This window comes from Cheilinus undulatus, linkage group 5, assembly GCF_018320785.1.
Source record: "Cheilinus undulatus linkage group 5, ASM1832078v1, whole genome shotgun sequence".
NCBI lineage: Eukaryota > Metazoa > Chordata > Actinopteri > Labriformes > Labridae > Cheilinus > Cheilinus undulatus.
This window is the reverse complement of record NC_054869.1, coordinates 31,171,994-31,197,015: the sequence shown is the minus strand read 5'-3', so window position 1 is coordinate 31,197,015 and position 25,022 is coordinate 31,171,994. Positions and strand designations below refer to the sequence as shown.

The 25,022-nt window shown below is 36.9% G+C and overlaps 2 protein-coding genes across 2 annotated transcripts; both read right to left on the bottom strand.

Moving 5' to 3' along the window:
• Positions 1-16,160: 16,160 nt before the first annotated feature.
• LOC121509435 (zinc finger protein 37-like) lies at positions 16,161-22,104 on the bottom strand. The gene is made up of 2 exons (XM_041786811.1): positions 21,855-22,104; positions 16,161-20,212 (listed from the first exon to the last, which is right to left on the bottom strand). The coding sequence occupies exons 1-2, from the start codon at positions 22,024-22,026 to the stop codon at positions 17,802-17,804; spliced, it is 2,583 nt and encodes an 860-aa protein (XP_041642745.1). The 5' UTR covers positions 22,027-22,104; the 3' UTR covers positions 16,161-17,801.
• A 115-nt stretch (positions 22,105-22,219) lies between these two features.
• Positions 22,220-24,334, bottom strand: LOC121509444 (zinc finger protein 454-like). Its single transcript, XM_041786822.1, has 2 exons — positions 24,098-24,334; positions 22,220-23,679 (listed from the first exon to the last, which is right to left on the bottom strand). Exons 1-2 carry the CDS (start codon positions 24,273-24,275, stop codon positions 22,991-22,993), a joined length of 867 nt encoding a protein of 288 aa, XP_041642756.1. The 5' UTR covers positions 24,276-24,334; the 3' UTR covers positions 22,220-22,990.
• Positions 24,335-25,022: the final 688 nt, after the last annotated feature.

Here is a 25,022-nt window from a genome sequence, read left to right as displayed (position 1 = left end):
ATCAAGAAAATGTTAACGACATGGATTGTTAAAGTTGAAATTCAAAATAGATTACTGTCATTTAACAGTTTGTAGTGGATTAATACAGATATCACCAATATGTTTGTAAGCAAATTCTAGTAAAGAAAAAAATCAAACACATTTAGAAGCTCATATTTTGCCAGTGAGAAATTTTTTCATTGCAATCACTGACAATTAGATCCAAGCATTTGTTAACATTTGATCAGTTACAGAGCCAAAATTATTTACTGTTACTAATAAAAGAAAGAAATGGGTATTTCAGGGTGCTATGAAATCTGTTTTCTTTTTTTCCCAAATTCTGTTTTGTTTTCCATTTCAAATTTTTGGAATTCCGTTTTTTATCTTTTCCACTAATTTTACCATAAAAAGTGTGTCTTGTTTATGTAAATGAATAAAATGTTCACTAAATAAATAGAAATAACCTTAAATGTATTGAAAAAGGGCCACAGCTGACCCAGGAGCCATTGTTTGGATAACCCTGATATAAAATAAATATAACCAGTGTAACAGTCACATATTTCCAACATTTTAAGACACATCCACATGTACAATCACATCCTAACTGATGTTTATAATGGAAATGGAGTGATAGTAACTTAATAAGAAGGTCACATTAAAGTTAAGTAGCTAAAAGTAAACCTGTTACCTAAACTTTTCTTTACTTTCACACTCTGTAACAGTCCATGCAGTTTGATGCTGCACTGTGTTTTACTCCTGACTGTAACGGTTCTCTACTCATCTCCCTCCATCCTCGCTGTCCGTCTGCCTCATATCAGACCATTACGTTAATGCAGACACGTATTGGCTCGTTAAGCAACCAAAGGGTACTACAGTATCTCCAGGAGGAATTATTAAGCTAATTGATACTCAAATGTAACATCATTTAGACAACAGGACTTCATAAAATCTCAAGTCCGCCCGACTCGAGTTTGAAGTCCTCGAGAGGTGAGCAGGTCCTTAAGTTGTGACTTTAGCTGTGTGCCTCTACAGTATTAGACACTCCTCACTCTCTCTGTGACTCTCTGGTGTGGTGAGGTAAAATAACTCAAAGCACGGATGAGTTTTCTTTAAGGTGCAACATTATGTCGCACGGTACTGCCCCATGTTGAGCTACATGGTGTTTGCCGGTGTTTTGCGCAGCTGCTTTGACATGCTGTTATTGTTTAGGAGGGGGCAGGGTGAGTGTTTGTGAAGTGAGGCACAACTTGTGCCACACTTTAGTGATCCTCCGGAATATTCCTCGGATATACATTCCTCTTTCTAAAAAACACAGCATTTTCAGTCAAATTCATTCAATTTCTGCATTTTCTGCGTTAAATTGTTAATTCCATTTTTATCAGCCAATTCTGCGATTCCGTCTGAAATTCCATTAACACAGAAATCATAGGGCCTTAGTACTTTTTAAACAAGAGATGGTTTAGTCTTTGACAATATTATTAAGAATATTGGGTCAACTGATCCTCAGCCTAGTTGATAATTGAAGCCGATATTTGGCTTTTTGCTGATGATCTGTATCCACATTATATTTTACCCACAACCAATAAAACAAATTAATCAAAAATTGTCTCCACTATGAAGTGTGTTTTCCCCTCTGACTCTGCTATAACTCTCCACAGTCTCAACTAACGTCTCACCCACAACACTATCTGGTTGAACATACAAAGAACCAGCCAATCAGCATTGAAGCCTGAGTGCCACTGACACAGTAAGTTTGTGACATCCTGCATCTGCTGTGTTGCTCTGTGCTGAATTCTTAATTTGTCCTTAGTTTTTTTAATCATCTAATTGCTTTTGTTACATTCAGTACAATTTGTTTGTCATAATAAATCCGCAATAATTCCAAACATGAGTTATCGTTCTCTTGAACTTCCAATAGTCATCATCTGTCCTGAAAAAAAAAAAAACAGTATCTGTTTATCAAACTATATTTGGGTTTCAGGCTGATTATAAAAGGGAACAAAACATTTAAAGATACCATTACTGGTTCTTCTTAGAAATAAGGAGTGGAATTCTTTACAGAAAAATGCTCTCAACAATCAACATATCATTTAAAAACAAAATGACTGATGTAGTTGCAGCCCAAGTTAGGTTGGATGTGATTTTATTTATTTATTTATTTTTTTATTCAAGAAAACTCTTTTCTTGAATAAAGGTTAAATGAAAGCTTTTTTTCCCCAGGAGTGTCCAAGCCAAGACGGGCAGCAGCAAAGTTAATCACTGATGATCCCAAGTAGTGGCGCATGCGTTGTTTACATTATCCAAGAAACCAGAAGATGGATCTTTAAAGTGTACATTGTGATCAGAAGCGTACCTTTTGCCAATCTACAGGCAGGTCCTGGAGTATGGATGTCTACTAGAATGTTTTTAATCCAGGCTCAAAGAGGGGTGTTTAATCAGAGTTTTAATCCTACAAATCCACATTGCTAAATCCATGATAATATGACCATTTATAACATTTTGTCACTGAAAGTAAAAGACTAAAACTTCCTGTCGGCCAACCAAGATTCTCCAAAATATTCTTCTATTGTTTTCTTGGCGATAGCAACCAATTAGAGCCAGCCAAAGATCAAAAAGGGAACAAAAAGTTATCTACAAGTTTGAAAGTTAAGAAAAAACATTCCTCTGCAGCCCCCCCAAAAATGAAAAGATTAATTTATCTCACCTGAAATGGGAATTATGCGTATTTTACACAATGGAATACCTGATGGAAAAAGTGAATTGGTTTTATGGAGTTAAATAATAGTTTCTGTTGTGTGTTTGTTTAGAAGATGTTGTAGTTTAAGTTAGATGAGACTCAGTTTCCATTTTACTTGGTTTTTCTGGCTTATTAATTTTGATGCAAGCTTCTGAAATCCTTGCAGCACAAAAACCCTGATAGTCTAGGTTGTCCTGAAAAATAGATGTCTATAACTTGATTGTGCATAAAGGGTTGAGATTCTACAGACATTTTTGCATGGAAAAAAATGGAACAAAAATAGCAAAAACTGACATGGGGGTTCCAAAGAGTAGCAAAGTTCCTAACAAACAATGAGCACACATGCATACAAATCTCATGTAAAGTACATGAATGTATTTAAAGATTTGAAATATTGAGTGAAAAAGCAAATAGCTGTCAAAATTAACAACAATCAGAAATGTATCAGGCAGAACATCTACAGCCAGACTTCCTCTTTAAAGCATTCAGTGAGCACAGCTCATTACATTTCAGGTCTTTATGTAATTTGTTCCAAGTAAAAAGAGCTGCAAACTTTTTACTTTTTTGTTCAGTCTTGACCTTTGGAACAGACGGTGAGAGAAGACCCTGAGTCCAATCAATGATTTTAAGTTCCTCTACTCTTCTCACTGATGTACACTAGAGAAGTATAGACCTAAAATATTCAGAAATATTTTTGCCATAACGGTCTTGGATATAGTGATAGTGGAAAATAAATCTGATTGATTTCAACCAAAGTCATGCCAAACTTTTCTGATTAGTGCCTTTAACTAATAAAAAGTGTGTCCCACTTTGCTTCCCTTTCACTCAGCCTCTCCGGGGGCAAAAGGTCAGACTAGAACACAGAAAAAGCCCAGGAGCCCCCTGGAGATATCTGGAGAATGCCGAACATGGCCGACAAATGAAGACACAGCTGCGCTGGTCTGAGAGCTCCCACTCTCAGGAACGGAGGAGTTATGAGGCCGCTCACACACGACTCTGTTTGCTTAGTCTCTGACACGGAAAGACAACCAACACGAGAGATGGGAAGAGACAGAGATGTAGAGAAAGGAGGAGAGGGTAGAAAAGAAAGGAGAGGGGTGAGATGAGAGTGGGTGGGAGAGAGACTGATGGTAAGGCAGAGAGATCAAAGTCAGTATACAGAAAGATCTCATAAAGAATGAGTAATACCAGGAAGATATTGGAAGGATGCTGCTGTTTCAGGAATGCTCAGAAACCCTGCAGGCCCCCAAACACATGGTCAGGGGACGGCTTTCAGAACAAGTGGAAGTCAGATTCTGCACTTGTTAAAGTGAGGTTTCCATTTGGAGAAATAGATGCTAATACCAGCTATTCCCTCAAAACTTTCAAGGAGAAATTCTTTATTTCCCACCAGCTAAAGTTAAGGAACTGTCTCTAGCAAAAGCATTATTTTTCTTTGATTCAACTTATATTTAAATAAGGAAAAATTCCTTCATGGTTTATAACATTTTCTCTTTCATTAAACATCTGACCTTATGCAGCACCACCTTTTTAGACATTATTATGTGATTTCCATCTGGATGACTCACTTGAAATCAAATGGTACAAAATTTCCTCCTATCCCCACATATCGCTACATATTTTGTTACACCCTCCTTTGTCCAACTCTGATTCATTAGTGATAGTAAAATTTCCCACACTACTATCTCTAGAGATGTCTTACAGAAGATGCAGTTGTCCATGATATCTAAAAAAGTAGCTAATACTTTGGTAGGCCTACAAAAATAACTAACAGAAAATTAGCTCTAATGTAAAAAAAAAATACAAGTTTGGTCCTTGAAACACATCAGGAGGAAACACAGATGTTGGTGTTATCTTAAACGGTGACGATCATTGTTCCTACAGGGTTGGTGAGCCACTGCTGTCAATCTCAAGACTAAACCCCCACACAAACCCACAGTTGAAACAGCTGGCCAAGCCAAACCTGTATCAGTGAAGGCAACCGTTTCATTTAGACAGACCTTCTCTTTGAAGTGCTGTCACCCGGTCAGCGAGCCAACACTATTGTGAGCAGAAGAAGATTTACGAGCGCTCTGCCTCACCTCTGCTTCCTCACAGCTGCTTTAACACTATCTGCAGGTGACGGCACGGTCGGGAAACTGATAGCAAAGACACAACTCGTCATCCAAATTAGCACTTTGTGACTGAGTGTGCTGAATCATATGAGCATTAAAATACTGCTTTAATCTTTATTTGGCTTCCTGTATTTTATCAATCTGCTTCAGTTTTTCCCAACCACAGTTGGGGTTTTAAATCAAAATCAGAATTTCATTTACATGTGGGTTTAAATCTAAATCCTGCCAGCAAGCTGATTCTCTGAGCACCTCTCAGTACAACAGTAGAGGGAAACTTTTGACGTGACGCTTTCTGAACTCAGTTAGTGAACTGCCGCCCTCTGCTGGACAAGCATAGGTACTCATAAATAGCAGATAGAGTGTGTAACAATTGTTCCAAATGTAAAAATACAGACATGTTTGAAGTTTTGGTTGGGTGTCACTGGTAGTTGTAACTGTTTAAACAGCATTAAAATATTATTATCTAAGTCAATTGATGGGTTTTAATTACCTCTAGAGCACCAAAACAATTTAAATTTTATTTCATGCAACTATATTTTCCCCTCATTCCCAATATAGTCACACTAGCATATATTTGAGCAATCACTAGGGATGCATGATATTATCGCCCTGATATTTGAATCAGCAGATATATTAAAATTTCTGCCAGTATTTACATCTGATATTTTGGCAGGGAATATCTATGTCTACAGTGCTTAACAAATTTATTAGACCACCACCCAAAGTAAAGTTTATGTCACAGCTGCCATAAATCAGCAGAATTGGTAATTACCAAAATCATTTTTTTATGTTTCTGCAATGGTTAATACACCAATATGTAGAAGCTCTTTAACTGAAACGATATTTTAAATGCTAAAATATAATTATTATTGTTATCCATGAATTTTCAAATATACCGATTTACAAAAAAACTGGAAAAATAGTAAAGCACATTAATATTTCTTGATTAATATGTCAAATTATAGTTTTTTACTTGCATTCCTGAACAGAAAAATTAGTTTTAGTGGTTGAATGTTATGCTTAATTTCTGAATTCTCAGAGAAGCCCAGTGAGCCGGCTCAAATTTGGGTATTAAAAGGTGAATTCAATTTGAAATTTCTCATTCCTGTTCAAAATGGTAAAAGGTTGAGAGCTCACTGAAAATGAAAAAGTCCACATTAAAGCACTTCATGATGCTGGATGGTCTCTGAGACAAATATGACAGGTGGTCTAATAAATTTGTTAAGCACTGTATATCATGTAAAATTTGGCCATATATACTAATAGATTAGTGGAGTTCTAGGCAGGACCAACAGACCTATGTTGAGGCCTTTATCTCTATTCATCCTCATTCTTTAAACTTAAAGAAAAAAGTTTGTTTCTTTTTTTTCATCCTCAAACCTCAAATTATGTTCAAAGGACTGAATTTTCAGTTATGTAAAACATATTTAAATATTGGTAACTACTAAAATGAATATGTAAATATCAGCATATCGGATATCGGCAAAAATCCAACATCATGCATCCCTAGCAATCACTGTATTTTTTTTTCTAATACATCTTTTAAATATTTTTCATTCATATGCTACTTTAGGGTTTTTCAATCACTTTGTGCACATTTTCTACACAGAAAATGGTTTCCACAGATGAAGTTGTACAAAGAGAGCAATCTATTGTTAGTAATGTCTTTTTACTCTTCTTAAATTTTTTGTGTGTTTTAACTTAGATTTAAGTAATCCATCATTAGATTTCCCTTGTCCCTTACTTTGAGCAGCTGTGATGCTTAAATTCCCCCAAGTGGTTAACCTTCCCTATTTCTTTGTGATTGTAGGCCATTACATTTTCACATTGCCCTACCCTGATCTACAAGTGCATCTAAAAAAATAGAATATCTAGTAAAAGCTCATTTTTCCCCCATAATTTACTTCAAAAAGTTAAACTTCCATTTATTCAAGATTCATGTCATACAATGAGAGAAATATTCTGTGACTTTTTTTTGTTTTAATCTTGATGATTAAAGCTTACAGCTCACTCAAAAATCTAAAATCCATTATTTCAAAATATTAGAATATAATTTAAAAAAAGAAAATTGTCAATGGTTTCCTGAGCCTTTATTCTCTTACTGTGGTTCACACAACTGCAATCATGGGGAAGACTGCTGATTTGATTATTGTCCGGAGGACATTCACTGACACCCTTCACAAGGAGGGCAAGCCACAGAAGTTCACTGCTAAAAGGGCAGGCTGTTCTCCGAGGCTGTATCAAAGCATACTTGTGGAAAGTTGACCAGAAAGAGAAAAAGTGCACAAACAACAAAGGCGACCATAGCCTTCAAAGGATCTTCACACAAAGCAGATGCGAGAACTTAGGAGAGCTTCACAAGGAGTGGACTGAGGCTAGAATTAATGTATCAAGACACCACACACAAACGGGTTCAGGAAATGGACTACAAGTGTCGTGTTCCAAGTATCGAGACACTCCTGAACCACAGACATAATAAGTGTCTCACCTGGGCTAAGAAGACAGAGAGCTGGACTGTTGCTCAATTGTCCAAAGCCACTCAGCAACGGTCCAGATGAAGTAAAATCTTAATTTAATTTGGAAATCAAGGTCCCAGAGTCTGGAAGAAGATCAGAGAGGCACAGAATCCAAGTTGCTTGAAGTCCAGTGTTCTCAGTTTCCACAGTCAGTGATTGTTTGAGGAGCCATGTCATCTGCTGCTGTTGGTCCACCATGCTTTAACAAGTCCAGAGTCAATGCTGTCAGCCATCTTCCAGGAGATTTTAGAGCACTTCATGCTTCCATCTGCCGAGAAGCTTTATGGAGATACTGATTACCTCAGCAGGACTTTCATTGTCCACAGTGAAGCCAAAACTACCAGAAACTAGTTTGCTGACCATGATATCACTGTGCTTGATTGGCCGAGCAACTGGTTTGACCTGAACCCTATAGAGAATCTCAGAGGAAATGTAAAGAGGAGGATGAGAGACACCTGACTCAACAATCCAGATGAGCTGAAGGCTGCTATCAGAGCAACCTGGGCTTGGTTCCATGGCAAGTCACATAGATGCAGTAATTAGCGCAAAAGGATCTCCAACCAATTACTCTGTGCATAAATGTGCATAATTTTCCAGAAGGTCAACATTTCTGTATTATCCTTTTTTGGACTGATGGTTTGTGATATTCTAATATTTTGAGATAGTGGATTTTTGATTTGTGAGAGCCGAGGTTATTACAGTTAACTAAAAAAAACTAAATAACTAAAACTAAAATTCAAAAATCATTTTAATTAACTGAAACTAAATAAAAACTAAGCTTTACAGCCCTACACACAAGTCTGTGGAGTGTAAAGTTGCCTGATCTGATTGGTTAAGACTTCACACAGTGGAGTTGTATTCAAACATCATTCAAACATTACCTCCGCCAAGGAGGTTATATGATCGGCAGGGTTTGTTAGTTAGTTAGTTTGTTTGTTTGTTAGCAACACAGCCCAAAAAGTTATGGATGGATTTTGATGAAATTTTCAGGAAATGTCAGAAATGGCATAAGGAAGAACTGATTAGATTTTGGGAGTGATCCGGATCACCGTCTGGATCCAGGAATTTTTTAAAGGATTCTTTACTATTGGGAGATAGGGCTAATGGCAGAGGTCTGCGCTCTCCGAGTGCTTTTCTAGTTAAGTAAATAAAATGATAAGTGAAGAGTAGCCTGTTTGAATATGTTTTCAAAAATGTATTACACTCACCCAGTCCCGGCATCTATTCGCAAAAATCTAAAACTAATGATAAAACTAATAAAAACTAAACTAAAACTAAGCATTTTTGCAAAATAAAAAAGAAACTAACAAACCAGCAGTCAGAACTAATAAAACTAAACTGAAATCGAACATAGAAAGTGAAAACGAAATAAAAATAGAAACTAATGAAAAATCCAAAACTATTATAAGCTTGGTGAGGGCTGTAAGCCATAAACATCTGTTAAGAACATATACAGCCATATCATATGGCCTGTTTATCCCTCTGGCTTTTCACTGTCCAATGCCTTTTTTTTTTTTCGTTGTTGACCAATATAAAGGCATTGAGATGACTGCAATCGATCAGATTTCCTACTTCACAAACACAGGAGTGACAAAAGCATTGGTCAAAGAATAATAACTCACATTAATTTAATCTGTTGTTGTGGATTTGTTGCCTGTGAGCGTATTTTAGCACAGAGCACAGTTTGTCCCTTAAACAATGAGACTTGCATTTCTAGGACACGTTAGAGTGAAACCTTTAGTTTGGCAAAATTTAAATACAGAATTTCAGAGCAGCCACCGGTGTGTGATGAATAATTAGAGGCTTATGAGTCAACAAACCTGCTGCCAGCATCGGCTGCACACCTGTCTCTCCACATTCATGCACTTCTCAGTCACAAATGTAAGGGCTGTAAAAAAAAAAAAAAAAAAACCCACATCCTGAGAAAATGAGAGCTCAGCTTTTTAAAACATGCATAACTTCTCACACAAAAATACAAACAAACAAAGCCAAAGAAAAACTGGGGTCTCTAAATTGCTAAGTTTGTGACCATGAAATTACAAGGTAACATCATAGTTTATACAGCTATAAAAACATAATTATGCACTGTGGCTTTATGAATACTGCGGCTTTCAAAATAAAGGTTTCTTAGAAAAGCTAAATACCTTTCTGTTAATTTGTTCCCTTTTCCCAGGCCTTTGATTTGGCCGCTGTGGTGAAGTAAACGTTTATAAATCACAGGGTTAGCCGCTGAGACACATACTGCGAGCACACCAGTGTGTCGGGCCAGATGAATATGGTTTTGATTTGCAGGGCAAGCCGACGCTGCAGCCAATGCTAATCGGCGGAGAAAGCTTGTGAAAATCATGATGGATTTCACAGACAGAGGTTTTGAGCTGCAGGGTTTCATTGCAAATCCATTTCAGCTTTAATGTAATTTGGTTAAATATACAGAATCCTTTTAATCTTTTTATGTGTCCATTTTAAACCCACCAGCCTTGTTGGAAAGTATGATATAGAAAGGAAATTCACATCGAAATAGGCATCCTTTATAAGGCTTATACTCTGAATGAATCTGTGTGCGTGTCTGAAAAGAACTGATGCTGATGCTGACTGACAGTGTTGACTGAAGAAAGCCAAACAATGTCTGGCTTTTGCACTCTGGTGTTTTTGTAAAGAAGCTTTTCAGACATCTTCAAACCAGAACAAATCAGCTTTGAACTTCATCAGCACAATGATTTGCTAAAAAACAAAAGTTCATCAAGAAAATGTTGTGACACACTGTTCCACTCTGCTTAGCTTAAATTAGAAGTGTGGAAGTGAAAAACTGCAAAGGAGTCTGGTTTTATTATGAGTTTATATAGAGAATTTGGGATCTAATCCAGAAATCTTCACAAAAAAAGATTCCAACACATGGTTCATATTTGAACATACTGGGGTTTGACTGTTTTCTTTTAATTTTGTAGGCCTATTTCTTTTTTTAAAGCATACAATATATAAAACATGGCGTAGCTTCACCAACGTCACATGTTGTTAGGAGCAATCTAATGTCACTTCCAGTGACCACATCCCCGTTTGAGTGAAAACAAGCCCTGAGAGTAAGTAATAAATCAAATACAGTGGTAGCACCCAGATAAAATGCTACTGCATTGTGTTTTGTGCTTCCAATAAGTAATAGAAAATTTTCACCCAGAAAGGGGCGAGGCTGGCAACGTTATGGCAAAACGTTTGAAGCCTACTGACGGAAAAGTTATATTCAGCTATAAGCAAAGAAGTGGAGCCGAGGCAGGCCTTTATGGTGCATTACCACAGAGCAGTCAGGTTTTTGTTCAGAACAGTCTAGCACAGTTTGGTACAGTAAACCTTGATCTTGCTTGTATTTCCATGGCAAACATCCATCCAGCATCTCTCATAGTGATTGGAGTCCTGGCTCTTTTTGTGGTCTCAGTCATTTAGTCAAAGTCAGTAATAAGAGACAGTCCTTCGACTTCTGGCCAGCTCATCATTTGGTAGCATTTTAGCTCTATTAAACAACAACAAAAATGGAAAAAAGATGTTTAAAATACAACTATTTTCTAGTGCTGAAAAGACAAAATATGGTGTTTCACATAAAACGGTCACACAGTTAACTGGTGTAAACCCAACCAGTGTGTAATCCATTTTAATGTTTCATAAATCCTGTGTTTAGATAATATAGGGATACATGATTGGAGGCAGGAAAATATTAGACCTGTCATTCAAATTGACAAATTCAATCACTGAAAGATGACTGGTGACCAGTTTTGCTGTGAGGCAGTGGATAGCCTCCAAAAACTGTAGAGCAGAAACATGCCTCTAACCAAGCCTAAACATCCGTGCAACTACTAAATCAATAGCGTTTCTTATTCAGCGTCCAACCAGCTTCATCATGGATTCATTCCAGCATTTGGCCCATTCATATCAGTAGCCTGAGGGCATCATACAGCTGCCAAAAACATGCAGAGTAAAAACACTCAGCCACAAGAAATGAATTCCACTGTTAATATTAAAGCAGCAAGCAGAAGCCAGACATTTCACACAAGCAAAAGTACTCAGCAAGCAACAGGTTCACCGTGAAGCCAACAAAAACTCACTGAACAGAGCCAAGATATTAGCTTACAAAACACGTAAACGCCCAAGCAACAAACTCTTACCTTTAAGAAGTTCGTCATTAACATCTTTGTGGGATCAAAACACTGTGGTCCAAAGCTGCAGGTGAGGAGTAGACTCTTGCTGCAAGGCATCTAGGCATTGGTCTTTGTTGCAGAACCAAGAAATAGAGAGCAAATATAAATTTATCCACAAATAATATACAGTATACACAACAATGTAAGACTGTTAACACGCTAAACTACCAGTCATAAGCTAAATGCTACTTATAGCATGCCCAAGTTTGTAATTAGCAAAGCGGAAACACGCTGATGAAGGCATTGAAGGGCCGAAGCGCTGCGTTTTTGATGTAGCAGTAAAAAGGCCACTGCAAGTATGAGCTGTGAAAATGTAGTTGTAGACCGTTAAGGTTAGGCACGCTGTGTTGAATCTGAAGCATGTCTGTGTGATTACCTTTGTTTTGTAGTAGAATCTAGTGGTGTTGCTCTTCACGCATGCGTTGTCCTCATGATAAACTGGTCAAATATTACGCCTCCGGGTGGGCTGTTTGCCAATATATTAACACATAAATACACCTCATGTCATACCCATGCTGATTATGTTAACCATTAAAAACTTAATTTTTGTATGTGAGCCTGCTTGAACCCCTTATTGATCCTGTTAAGTGAGCTTCTTAATGATGGATTGTTTGTGGACGAACCTGTACAAAAAGTTGGCTCTTTTTCATGAATGATAAGCCCGGGATCTCGTTAGAGAGTCGTTTTATACTCACTCTCTTTCTGCTTCTTCTTCTTTGTCTGATTACTATTATTATTAATAATATTATTTTTATTGTTATATTTGTGTTTGTGTGTGTGTGTGTGTGTTTATGTGTGTGTGTTTTTTGATTGATTTATAGGAATAATCTTTCCCCTTTCTCCCCACATTGTGCCTTCACATGCACACTACGCATAAGGGACATGAACTTGACGCCTTGTTTTATACCAGGTTTGTCATACAGCCCAGCCAGTGAGAAGATTTGATTTGACCTACATTGTAAATTTAAGGAGACAGTAAACTTTGAAAAATACTTTCATGATGCTTTCATTAATTAAATAATTAAGCATAATTGGAGTAGAATACCAACACAAATTTCAATGGCTGGCTCATCTTGGTAAGTGGAGCCAAATGACCTGGATCTCTAAAAAGAGTCCAGATTCCCTTCACTAATAATCACCCCAACTTTACCTTTCGTTGTTTCCAATTAAGCGACTTTTGTGACTTCAAACAAATCTCCAAATTTGGTAAACTATAAAACTGGTCTGGCTTAAACACAAACAGAACTCTCCGATTTCCTTTTTTGGGTGTTGAAACTTTTCATGCCATGTTGATTTAAGAAAATTGACTTTTTTGGCCATCCCCCCTGACCCTACACACCCACCTTATAAACAGCTTGCCTAAGCTGCTGCCTGCCTACCTCTGTGGGTAGGTGGTCGGTACTAGTGAGATGCACTGGTAGATGTTTTCAATAAAAACCTTTAATGTGCAAGTACATCTTTGACCACTAGATGGCAGAAAAGGATTGCAATTGCAAACCTTCCTCCCTTTCGCAGAAGGCCAATGATCAGCATGGGTTGTTTTTAAAAAGCAAGATTCACAAGAGATTGGATAGTTTTTTCTAAATTACTAACTTTAAATTTCAAACTGAAGGGCATTACAATTAAACAAATACATCCACTTCATTAAGGAACATAATACACTTGCCACACTTCTACAGAAATTTAAAGCTCATTTCTCTCCCAAAACTGTTCACTCATGCTTCAAAGCTAAATTCCTTTCCCATATAAGTAGTCAGTGCCACCAAAAATGCAAAGATCCTTCTCGATTGCTTTGGCTCATTCCTTAAAACAGACCAGACATTCTCAACACTCTTGGTGCTTTTGCCAAAATAACCTGGATGGTTCAGCCAGCACCATGGTTGACACCTGCAAAAGCTCATATCTATCCCAAAACAGTTCACTCATTTGTCAAAACTAAATTCTATTCTCATATAAATAGTCAGTGCCCTCAAAATGCATTGTCCCTTTGGCATTGTGCAAGCACTGCAAGTCAAAATGTTTTGATGTTTTGTCACTATGGCAGATGACCATTGAAATAACCCAGTCTTAGCCCAAGGCCAGGAGGAGACAATTTTGGATATTTAAAAGTAACCCAGTATAAGCCATGAAATTATCTTTTTAATATCAAGCTTGCTTCTATCTTTCATTCACTGCATGTAGAGAGGTATTTCATCCTTATAATCTTCATCAGTCATGTCCCACAGTAAAGAATTTTCCACAGTGGTCAAAACCTTGAATTCTGACCTGTTGGACTTCTCAGGATTAAAGTAACCCCACTCTCCTTTGCAAGAATGTTTATTACCAATTCCATAGTTGGCAGGTTCTGTTTTACCCAAACCATATCTACCAACCATCAAATAATTGAGGCAACTGAAGAAAAGGTGCTCAGCTCTCTCTTAAAAGTTATCTTGAAGCATCACATTTACAACCACATCATTGAAAGACAGACATAATAAAGAATGTCTTAAGATTGTTTAGTTATTTCACAATACATTCAGTTGGAGTGTTTACAGAACAACTGTGTGATTATGAAGATGTAGCACTTATAAAAAGAGTCTCCCCACCCATAAGTCAAATATTAAAGGTTAGACACAAACTAGCACTTTTGTCCATCATTTAGCTCGTAAAATCCGCAATATGAAAATATTTAAGTAATGTCAACATTTCTGTGTTTTAGAAATAACAGTAAATTTTGTCTGGTTCCAAAATGTGAAGCTATAAACTGACACAGTCCATATCTGTTTCTAAATGCTTCTAAGAAGTATTAGAAAAATGTTTTATTGTATGTACGTATTATTAATAAAGTGCAGCACAACATACAATCCCAGATTTGAAAAATGAGATGACAGTTTAACTTTTTTTTTCAATTCTTAACATGATCTTTACCATTTGGTTTTGGAAAAACAAAAAGCATATTTTCATCAAAAAGAGCTTATATATACAGAAGGCCCTAAAATAAAAAAAAATCATATAGAATACAGTATTGTTTTCAAGTCAGCATGAGACCTAAAGCCATACTCAGACATGCATTAGCACAGCTAAAAAGCATCATACATTTCAATAACATTGTTCTCAGTTTACAAGAAATAAACATTGAATACAAAAAATGCAAAAATAAAAAAAGGGGAAGAGCATTAAAAAAAACTAAGTTTAAATAAGTACAAGCTCTTGTTGGTGTTATTTCTAACAAGTCCATATGCATTGATTGTATGGTTGTGAGAGGTGCAAAAGGTGCAAAAATGCTGACTAGGCATGATCAGCGTATAAAACATGCAAGGATGTGGGCAGATTTACAAGAGGATAAGATCATTTAAGAGAGTCAATTAGTGTGATGTGCATTTGAGGTGAGGCATTTAACCACAGTGAGCCTGACACAAACAAGCCCACCACACAGCTCAAGATTATCAACGACTGTCATTATAATATTTGAATAATATGTGCAGTTTGTGGCTGTATTGTATTCTCTAACAAGCAACTTGGACACAAACTATATTCCTGTTGTGTCTCAAAAAAAAGTTTTTAACTCCTTCTAAGTCAGAGAGAAGCTGGCTAATCAACATTATTTTCTAGTTCCTCCTATGGCTGTCAAAACTTCTAATTCTAATTTTTGATTATGGTGTTTTCTAAGAATTCCCCCATAAAGCTAAAACTAGAATCAATTCAAGATAAAAGTGATTAATAAAGTATTCAAGCTTTAAGAGAGATCCTAAGGTGAATGTCCCTCAGTGTACAAACAAGGACAAATAAGACATGGTTTGATGAGTTTGGTGTCAGAACTTGACTGGCCCGCACAGAACCTTGACCTTGACCCCATCAATCCAATCAGGATGAACTGGAAAGGGGTTGTGAGCCAGACCTTCTTGTCCAATATCAGTGTCTGACCTCAGAAATGCTCTACAAAAAAAATATGGTGTACAGGAGCCTTGCATACACATAGATTACTTTTAATTACTTTGTTTTTTCATGATAAAACGTCAATTTTGTTTTTGTTGACATCATGCACAGTGTAGCCTATCTCACCTCTCAGAGTTAAGGTGAGCCTGGAAAAAAGGGGTACGTCGGATAGAGGGGATAAGACTGTCTTATGTTACGGGTCTTCTACTTGAGAAGTTCAAACAGTGTCCATATATGAGAAGTTAATGGACACAAATGGAATTTCCAGAGCCAATCAGAATTGAGTATTCACCAAGACCATAACGAGCGATATCTGCTTCATGTGTCTGCTTTCTCTTCAAATACTCTATCTTTTAAGCAGCTGCAGTTAGTCGATTACAGACAAACTGTCATACTTTGGACTGACTGTTAAACTAAGAGTTATTAAAGCAGATATGCTAAAACTTCTTATAACAAGACTCCCCGTTATTTACCTCCACCTATGCTGCATTCGTGTGTTGCTCGATGTTTCCCTATCTCTGTTCCTTTGACTTTTCCATTTTTATGAGCTGTTTATCACAGAACTGAACATAGACGATATATAAAGAACTTTTGTTTTTTGTTTTTTTCCCTGGACTTCTTGTTGAAGCTAGAGAACCTTATTTATCCTTAATTATCTTGTCTAAATTACCGGACGCATTATCAGGGGTTATTCTGAGAAAATAACTTTCCAGAACTGATCGAGTTCGCCCTATGTAGACAGGAAGTGTTACACAATTACAACATACTAAAAATGACAAAAAGGAAAAACATCAATCTGCAATGTGTTTATTACTATAACATTTCATAAAATCAGCACATCCTGCTTTCTTAAACCAATTTTCCATATGACAAAAATGGCAATGACTGTATAAACCTTGCAGACTTTGATTTATTGTTCCTGGTCAAATCATAAGTGACCATGAGGTCAATTTATGGCTTTTGAACAAATACTGAAAGTAAAAAAATTAAACTGAATGGAATCTACTCCTGAAAATATTTTAATAACCAGAGTGAGGAAAACGTGATAGTTTTACGCTTATTGTTGGGACTGTGGGCTCAGTTTAGAGATCCCTTCCATTTGGCTCAGCTCAGGGTCTTTCATGGGTCAATGTTTTGACCCAGTAAATCTGTTCATATATATTTCAATTGAACTACTTACATTTTACTTGCAATATACAGCAATCCCCAAAATATTATTTTACATATTTGGTATAAAACATTAATGTTAAAAAAAATCAAGCTCCTTTTTGTTGCCTGACAGTGTGGACAAAAGTTAATTCCTTTTTTAAATTATTTTATAAATATAAACAAAATAAGGGAAAAGGGGAACCAGAGGCAGTATTTGCAAAGTGTCTTAAGTTAAAAAGAGTTGCTCCTAATGATGAAATTCTGATAAACATCTTACAACCAGGACATATTCTCTGAATTCACCCCAAAAAATAAGGAGTTAAGGGGTTTCCTCCATCTTTATTTTTGCCCACAACTGGCATTATTCCTCCTAATTCAAATCCACTGTCTGACCTGAACTGCATCATCTGACATCTCTTTAAATGTCAGATTCTGTCCCTGCACTCCTAGCTCTCTAATGAATCAGCTGACCTCACGACAAACTCCCTACACCCATCTTCCACTGGATGAGTCCTATCTTTCCATTCTTGCTGTTCAGCCTCTGCTCCTAAACCTGCACATCTAAGACTTTTCTTTTCACAAGCTTCTACCACAGAATCCTCCCATGGAACCATCAGCTCAATAAAATTAACTATACATTGACTAAAGGGAAGTCAACTTAGCCTTTGTGAGAGCTGAAAACTGCAATGGGAAATTAGGAGAACTTAGATTAATAGAGGAGAAAATGTAGAAATGTCACTTAGAGCAACTCTTTGTAGTAAGAAAGTTTTACGAGAGCTGCCACTGGTCCCACCTCTTCTGGTCAAGGGCATCCTCATCCATGATTGGTGGCTAATGGAAATCTGAAGGTATGATGAATAACTGTATGAGTTCTTTAAGTTTCAGCATCTCAATGTAGCCATAACTATCAAAGAGGCCAAGGAAGTGGCATCCCTCATAAATATAGCTAAACATGTTGTAAAGTATTGTGACGTATGGATTAACCTGATGCTATGATTGGTGTACATGTACAGAAATAATAATGATAGAATTACACAGAAAAAAATAATCATATGTTTTTCTGGATTTGATGATGAGATTAGTAAACATAGAAGCTATGTAGGAGACATTATAGTTCAGGCAGAAAAACAAAGGATGTTTCGAGTACCTATGAAGTGAAACCCTTAACCTTTCAACTGTATACTGTGTGTTGAATGCAGAAATGTATTTAGGATGAAGAGGAGCTTTTTTCATCCCTTTTGTGAAATTTTTCATGTCTGTGGCGTTTCAACCAAGTGGAAAACTTATCTCCACACGTAGTGCACTTGTAAGGCTTCTCTCCAGTGTGTATCCTCTCGTGTTCTTTCACATCTGATCTATGACCAAAAGCTTTCCCACAAATACTGCACTTAAACGGCTTTTCCCCCGTGTGACGATTCATGTGCCTTTTTAGAGTCGTCGCTGTAGCAAACTCGCCCTTGCACACTGAACACTTATAGGGCTTTTCTCCAGTATGAACACGCTGGTGGTTTTTGTAGACAGAGCCATTGGCAAACTTCTTTCCACAGTCCTTACAGCTGTACGGTTTCTCACCCGTGTGTATTCTCATGTGCTTCTTCATATTCAAGGATGCTGTAAAGCGTTTATCGCAGACGCTGCATTTGAACGGCTTTTCCCCCGTATGAACTCGCTTATGCACATCAAGACTGCACTGCATACCAAAGCTTTTACTGCAAACATCACACTTGAACGGTTTATCAACAGTGTGAACCATCATATGTTTATTTAGATCCCATTTCTGCCTGAACATCTTCCCACAAATTTCACATCCATGTGTCTTTTCCACAGTGTGTGATCTCATGTGGAATTTGTAGTTCACAGTGTTGGTCATGACTTTACCACACATGTCACACTTGTAAGGATTATCCTTATCCTGTAGACTACCATTTTTATCTTTCTTCTTTGGAGGTAGATCACTGCTTTTACCAGATGATGCAGTCCCATCATTTTGTCTCTTGTCTGGTGTACACTCCTTGCTTTTGGCAGACCTTGATTCTCCATTGTTAGTTTTCTTGTTTTTTGTAGACTCTTTCCTTATGAGTGATGTTTTGCTCCCAACCTTTTGTTTCTCACTTTGTGTTTTCTTGGTAACTGTTGATGTCATTTGTCTATCACTGGGTTTCCTCTTTGGGCTTGGTTCTGTTCTTTTGGCTAATTTTGGTCCAACAATTTCAACAGAAGTAGAAATGTTCTCACTATTGGGTCTTTTCTTGGGTGCTGCAGCTGCTGTTGCACTTGAAGCTTTCCTGTCACTCAGTTTCAGATCCATTTTTTGGCCTGATGTTTTCTTCTCACTTTTACTTTTCTTCTGTGATGCCCCACGTGAGATTGGTCTCACATCTGAGCTTTGCCTCTTCAGTGTTGTATTGCTGTTTCCATTTACTATTTCTTCATTGGTGTTACTTTCCTCATTTGGTGTAAATTCTGCATCTTTAGCTGTCTTTTCAGTATTCTTCTTATTTGAAGTTAGCCTGGTACTTCTAGTCGATATTGTGCTCCTTTTGGTACTCTTATTGCTCCACTTTTCCTCAGAACTTCCATTTGATTTTGTGATCTCATTGGCACGTTTCTTCTTTGGTGTTTCAGTATTTTTACTTGAAGTTGTATCCTCTAAGTTCTGCTTCTCATTTGTTGTTTTCTCATTGTAAACTGTTATTTTTTTACTTCTATCATCATTTTTATTATGCAGCTCAAGCTCAGAATCTCCACCTAATGTTGTGTTCGTATTGTTACATTTCTCAAGTGGTGAAGTTTCAGCACTTGCAGCTGATGTTTTATCCCCATTACTGAGATTTGTATTTGTATAATTACTTGTAGCTGGTGTTGTACCTTCTTCACTGCTTTTATTCTCTGATGCAGTGTTACTTTGTCTGTTTAAAGTTAGGTTTTCATTGTGTGGCTCTATGCCTTCAGCTGTTTTCTTGTTACATCTCTTATCTAAAGTTGGTGCAGTACTTGTAGCTGATGCTGTGCTCTCTCCAATGCTTTTCTTCTCTGGTGCAGTTTTATTGTGTCTTCTTAAAGTTGTGTTTTCATGGCGTGGCTCTATGGCATCAGCTCTTGTTGTCTTGTTGTCACAGTTCTTATCTGGAGTTGGTTCAGCACTTGTACCTGATGTTGAGTTCCCCTCTTTACCATTACTGTTTGACATAGACTCGACTGTAGTTGCACTTTCTGCATTACTATTATTCTGATCTTGGCCCCCAGCTTCATGAGAATTGTGAAACAGAAGCTGGTGGTCACTAATTGGCGCAGAAACTGCAGAGCTCTCCCTGACAGATTCAGACGATATATATTTGTTTGAGACACTGGGTTGCAGATCTTTATGTGTTGCACTTTGGTCAGGGTCCAAAGGTTTAGATTGTTCTCTTTGAAGTCTTTCTTCACAGGCTGGGGGGGCATGATTGTCCTTCTTCTGTGCAAGCTGCTGTTTCTGTGGTGTGACACAGGCTTCCTCAAGCTCCTCTTTTATCTGTTGAGGATGTGATGGTTCCAAACTGGAGGTTGTGACATTGTCAGGGTTTTGCTGCAGGCTGAGGTGCACCTCCTCCTCCTTATGGACTATTATCTGTGTGAGCTCTAGAGGAAAGAGAAAACAAACAGGACAATGACATATTGTTCATAAAATTTTATTAACCAGCTTGATAAAGACAGTCTACAACTGCTGGTAAAAACTGTAAAAACAAACAGACAGTTTCCATAGAAAGGGCCAAAAATACTTCATAATGACACAGGGTATATGTGGAAAATATGACATTAAATCTTAATTTTTCCAGACTTTTTTCAAGACTCCTTTTAGGACTATCACATTTTCATGTTCTAACCCAGTACATTCACAACACAGTTACGTACATGTTTGTGCTGATAGTAAGAAAAAAATGTGACAACAAAGAAACAAAAATGTCAGTAGTACTTCCTATTGTAGAATGTAAATAAGCTTTCTTGGGAAATTTTGAGATTAGACTATGAGAAAAAAAAGGTACCGTAAGGTAACTTAATGGAAGGTCTTTTTTACTTTAGTAGCCTAAAAGTAAAGTCTATACCACAATCTAGATGTACCTTTACAAGTTTTTCACTGCAATTCAAGCTATAAAGTAGAAGAGCATATCTTTAGGTTTAAAGAAAAAAAGGTATTGCCCATTTAAGTATAATAGTACTGTTTAAGCTTAGAACCTCTGTAGATTTCAATAAAAATGTAAAAACAATTACATTTAAAATGTTATATTCTTTCTTAAAGACATTGTAATACTTTTTAAAATCCTTGATTTTGGCTAAATTGATTTATCACCTTTTAATACTTTTTAGACATGCTGTGATATCACCATTGATTGGACCTGCTATTTAAGGATTATAAATTCTTTACCAATGTAAAATAACACATCTGAAATGCATCATTAGTTTAATTTGTTTATTGAAATAGAGAAGATACTATTTAGCTCAATTATGTTACATGATAGTGTAGAAATAATATCCATTAGCAGAGTCTGGCACTTAATGGATAATGAATTGTGTGTTTCTGTGTGTTTTTAAGAGTGACAGACCTGTGCTGTCATGCACAAACTTGTATTTCAAAGATGTCTTACATACTATTTTAATGGTAGCATAAACTCTCCCTCCATGTCTTAAGTTGTATTTTAAATTGGACTCTTTCGTACTTTGTTTGTTTTGTTTTTTTTTTGTTTATTTGTTTTTTGGTTTTTTTTTTACAAAAATTGGTTCAATTACAACATAAAACCTTTTTTCTATGTTTCTGTAAGGCATGTTTAGACCACCCTATGGGGTCTCGCGACCTTCAGGGGGGTCCCGACCCTCACTTTGGAGCCACTGTGTTAGAGTAAGGTAAGGTTAGGTTTAGGACTGTCTAAGGTTTAGGATCTGTCAGGTTTCATGTGTTGATGAATCCCAGAGCATTGAACCATAATGCAGCACAGACTTCCGCATGTAAGATGGCAACAACTGTTAGACACGTCTACGTTAATCTAAGGTTTCAGGTAAGCATCTTTAACTGCGCCTTGGATTCATCTGTGATAAGCACACTTGCTTATCTCTGTAGTGATGTGCCACACTTTTCTATGGAAACCAAATAAACCATTGCACCTTTCAGACTGATTTGACTGTGCGGTCGCTGTAAGATATGCTAAAATGACACAATCAGCAAATGAAGCAGTAAAATCTCTTACACAAAACAGATTTAACATCAAAAATAGTTAAATTCCCCTACCTGTCCGACATAACTTGATCTGGGGTGACAGGACGGACTCCAACAGCCTCCGTTGACGAGCGATTTCTGCTTCGTACGTTTCTGCTTTCTCTTCAAATACTCCCAGAATCTCTTGAGCAGCCACAGTTAGTCGGTCACAGACAAACTGCCTTATACTTTGGACTGAAGTCATTGTTGAACTAAAAATTATTCACTTTCTTTCATTAAAACTTTGAAAAACTCTTCATGCTAGCTTGACTTCTGCTCACAGTTCTCCTTTTACTTCCGCCCAAGCTGCATTAACGTGCGGCTCGGATATTCCCAGTGCTTTTGCTTGGCAAGACATTTCCTGAATTTACTTGACTTAATATGACACATTACCAGGTTTTATTCTTGGAAAAATAACTATCCACACCGATCTCTATAAAAATATAAATATATAATTACAAAATAACACCAGACCACAGATTACAAGTGAGTAAAATACTGATATGAAATACATCTTTTAATATAAAAAAAAATGAACTTTTTTTTCACAAGCAAGCTTTTGTTATATATTTAAATCAAATGAAAAAACTGGATTAAATAAACATCATTCAGTCAAAAACAGTAATGACTCCTAATAAATCACACTCTAGATATGGAACATTTTACCCTAACCAAAAAACTATGTATTATACCTTATAAATCCCCAAATAACACTATTTAATAAGATTTACTGTATGTTCCAGAAACTTCAATGTTATACTATCAAGCACCTGTCCTAGTATGCCTAGTGCCCAGCAGCGTGGAGAAAAGATCATCCTTTTTTTCTGCTGTTTACTAAAAAACAAAAAGGCAAAAGGTAAGCCAGGTCTCAAACAGGAGCCTCACTCAAAAGAAGTTATTCACAAACAGCACATCACTGGTAAGTAATGACACATCATGACCTTAAATAAAAGTAAATTCTACAATATCCCTTTGTGAGATAGCTCTAAGTATTAGTAGGTCAAGGAAAGAATGTGCATTTTCAAACATTTTCGATGCTTGCCAAAACTAGAAGACAATACCAGCCACAGTATTCAGTTGCATTCATTTAAAAGTTTGAATACAGAGGGTCACAGCCTGCAGCATTGTAATTTCAGGAAGCTTTTCAGTACAGTTTTCTATTCCCCACTTTACTGATGTAAAGACATGTGCTTCTTTAAGTTTGAGCAGGTGGTAAAAGCCTTTTCACATATCTTACATTTATACGGTTTTTCACCAGTGTGGATTCTGTAGTGGACTTTCAAAGTTGTGCTGACGTTAAATCTTTTTCCACACAAACTACACTCATAAGGCTTCTCCCCCGTGTGCACACGAAGATGCCTGGACAGTGATGAGTTGAATCCAAACTCTTTGTTGCAGTACATGCAACGGAAAAGCTTTTCACCCGTGTGATTTCTCATGTGCAGTTTCAATTCTGAATTATTTTTAAAACTTTTCCCACAAATGCAGCACATGTGCTGCTTTTCTCTTGTGCCTAAATGCTGATCAACATTTAGGTCTGTGACTGAAAAGTTCACTCTGTCAGATTCAGATTGTATCCATTCATCTGAATAGTTGGATTGAGGTTCTTGCTCTGTGGGACTTTGAGTTAGATCAGGATCCAACAGTAGAGTCCGGTCTTCACTGTTGTTACTTCCCTCACAGCCAGGACTCAACTTAAAGGCCTCTGTATCCTGGTGCAGTGCAAACTGCTCTTCTTCATAACTGGAACAGACTTCCTCTTGTTCCTGTTTAATCTGAAACTTTGGATCTCCATGGTCCAGGCAGGCACTGGTCTCCTGATCAAGAACACCCTCGTCTTCGATTGGCCTTGGGATATCTGAAGGTAAACAAAGCATGTACTCCTCATTTTCATAACGACAATGCTACCTCTGCTATGGTAGAAGCCAAAGAAGTGTCAGTCATGGACTAAATATGACGTTTTCACGTGAGATGCTATGATTACTATTGTTCATTGAATATGCATGATATATTTGACCAAATTAACGGTCACATCAGTTTAGCTGCTCGTTTTGATGTTTGGTTGGGAATTATTAATAAAATATATGAACATAGAAACTGGTATATATTTCTGTGCAACTCCAACTATTATAAGAAACACAAAGGACAGCGTGATCTTATTACAGCGCTGACCCTCCATGGACTGCTAGTCATTTAGATAGTATCTATTCAGATGCATTTATTGGGTTTTCATAAAACAAATATAAATCAACTTCAAATATATATGTTTGACACACCTGTCTTTTGTAGTTTTATGTCTGGTTTCAGGACGATATCTAACAGTCTGCGCTGACGAACGATCTCCTCTTGGTACACAAGTAAAGTTTTTTCAAACACTCCAAATATTTCTTCAGCTGCGACTGTCAATCTCTCGTTCACGAAACTTTTCAGACAATTCACTGAAGACATCTCCATTTTTAAAGAATAAACTTACAAGCTGCGGCGTCAAGTACTAGCTGAACAATACAGGTTCCTCTCTTCTTCTACTCCTCGTTCTTTTTTTCATGTCGGCTGCAGACAACGTGATGGCGCATTACCGCCACCCTTTAGTGTGGAAGAGCAACGGCAGGTAATAAGACGATTTTTTTTTTTAATGGAAACATTTCTCTTTTAATGTTAAAATAAATTACAGTTACAATACAATTTCAGCACACAGCCATGACTTCTTTTTTAAGCATTTGATTTTTTTTTATTTCATTTTAACGTTTTAGTTTAAAAACAAGTCCTGGCTTCTGTTTACCTGTGTCTATTAAATTACAGTCCCCTCCAAAAGGATTGGAATGGTTGGCCCAAAACTTGATTTTTGCTGTAGACTGAAAACATTTGGGTTGGACACAAAAAGATGAATATGAGACAAAAGATCAACATTTATTTCCAGGTGTTTACATCTGGATCAGATACACAACTTTAGATAGCTTTATTTGTAATGGAACACCAGATTTTTAGGTGAGCAAAAGTATTGGAACAGAGAGACTTTAAGCAGATTAAAGTGAATAATATTTAATATTTAGTTGGAAATCCTTTTCTTGCAATACCTGTATCAAGTCTGGGATCCACTAACATCACCAAACTTTTGTACTCTTCTTTTTTGACACTTCTCCAGGCTTTTACCACAGCCTCTTTCAGTTGTTGTTTGTTTTGGGAGTTACTCCTTTCAGTCTC

Coding starts and splice junctions, on each gene's coding strand:
- LOC121509435 (XM_041786811.1), bottom strand. CDS start 22,026: ATGACTTCAGTCCAAAGTATAAGGCAGTTTGTCTGTGACCGACTAACT. Junction 20,213..21,854: donor GATCAAGTTATGTCGGACAG/GTAGGGGAATTT, acceptor TCTTTCCTCTAG/AGCTCACACAGATAATAGTC.
- LOC121509444 (XM_041786822.1), bottom strand. CDS start 24,275: ATGGAGATGTCTTCAGTGAATTGTCTGAAAAGTTTCGTGAACGAGAGA. Junction 23,680..24,097: donor CATAAAACTACAAAAGACAG/GTGTGTCAAACA, acceptor GTTTACCTTCAG/ATATCCCAAGGCCAATCGAA.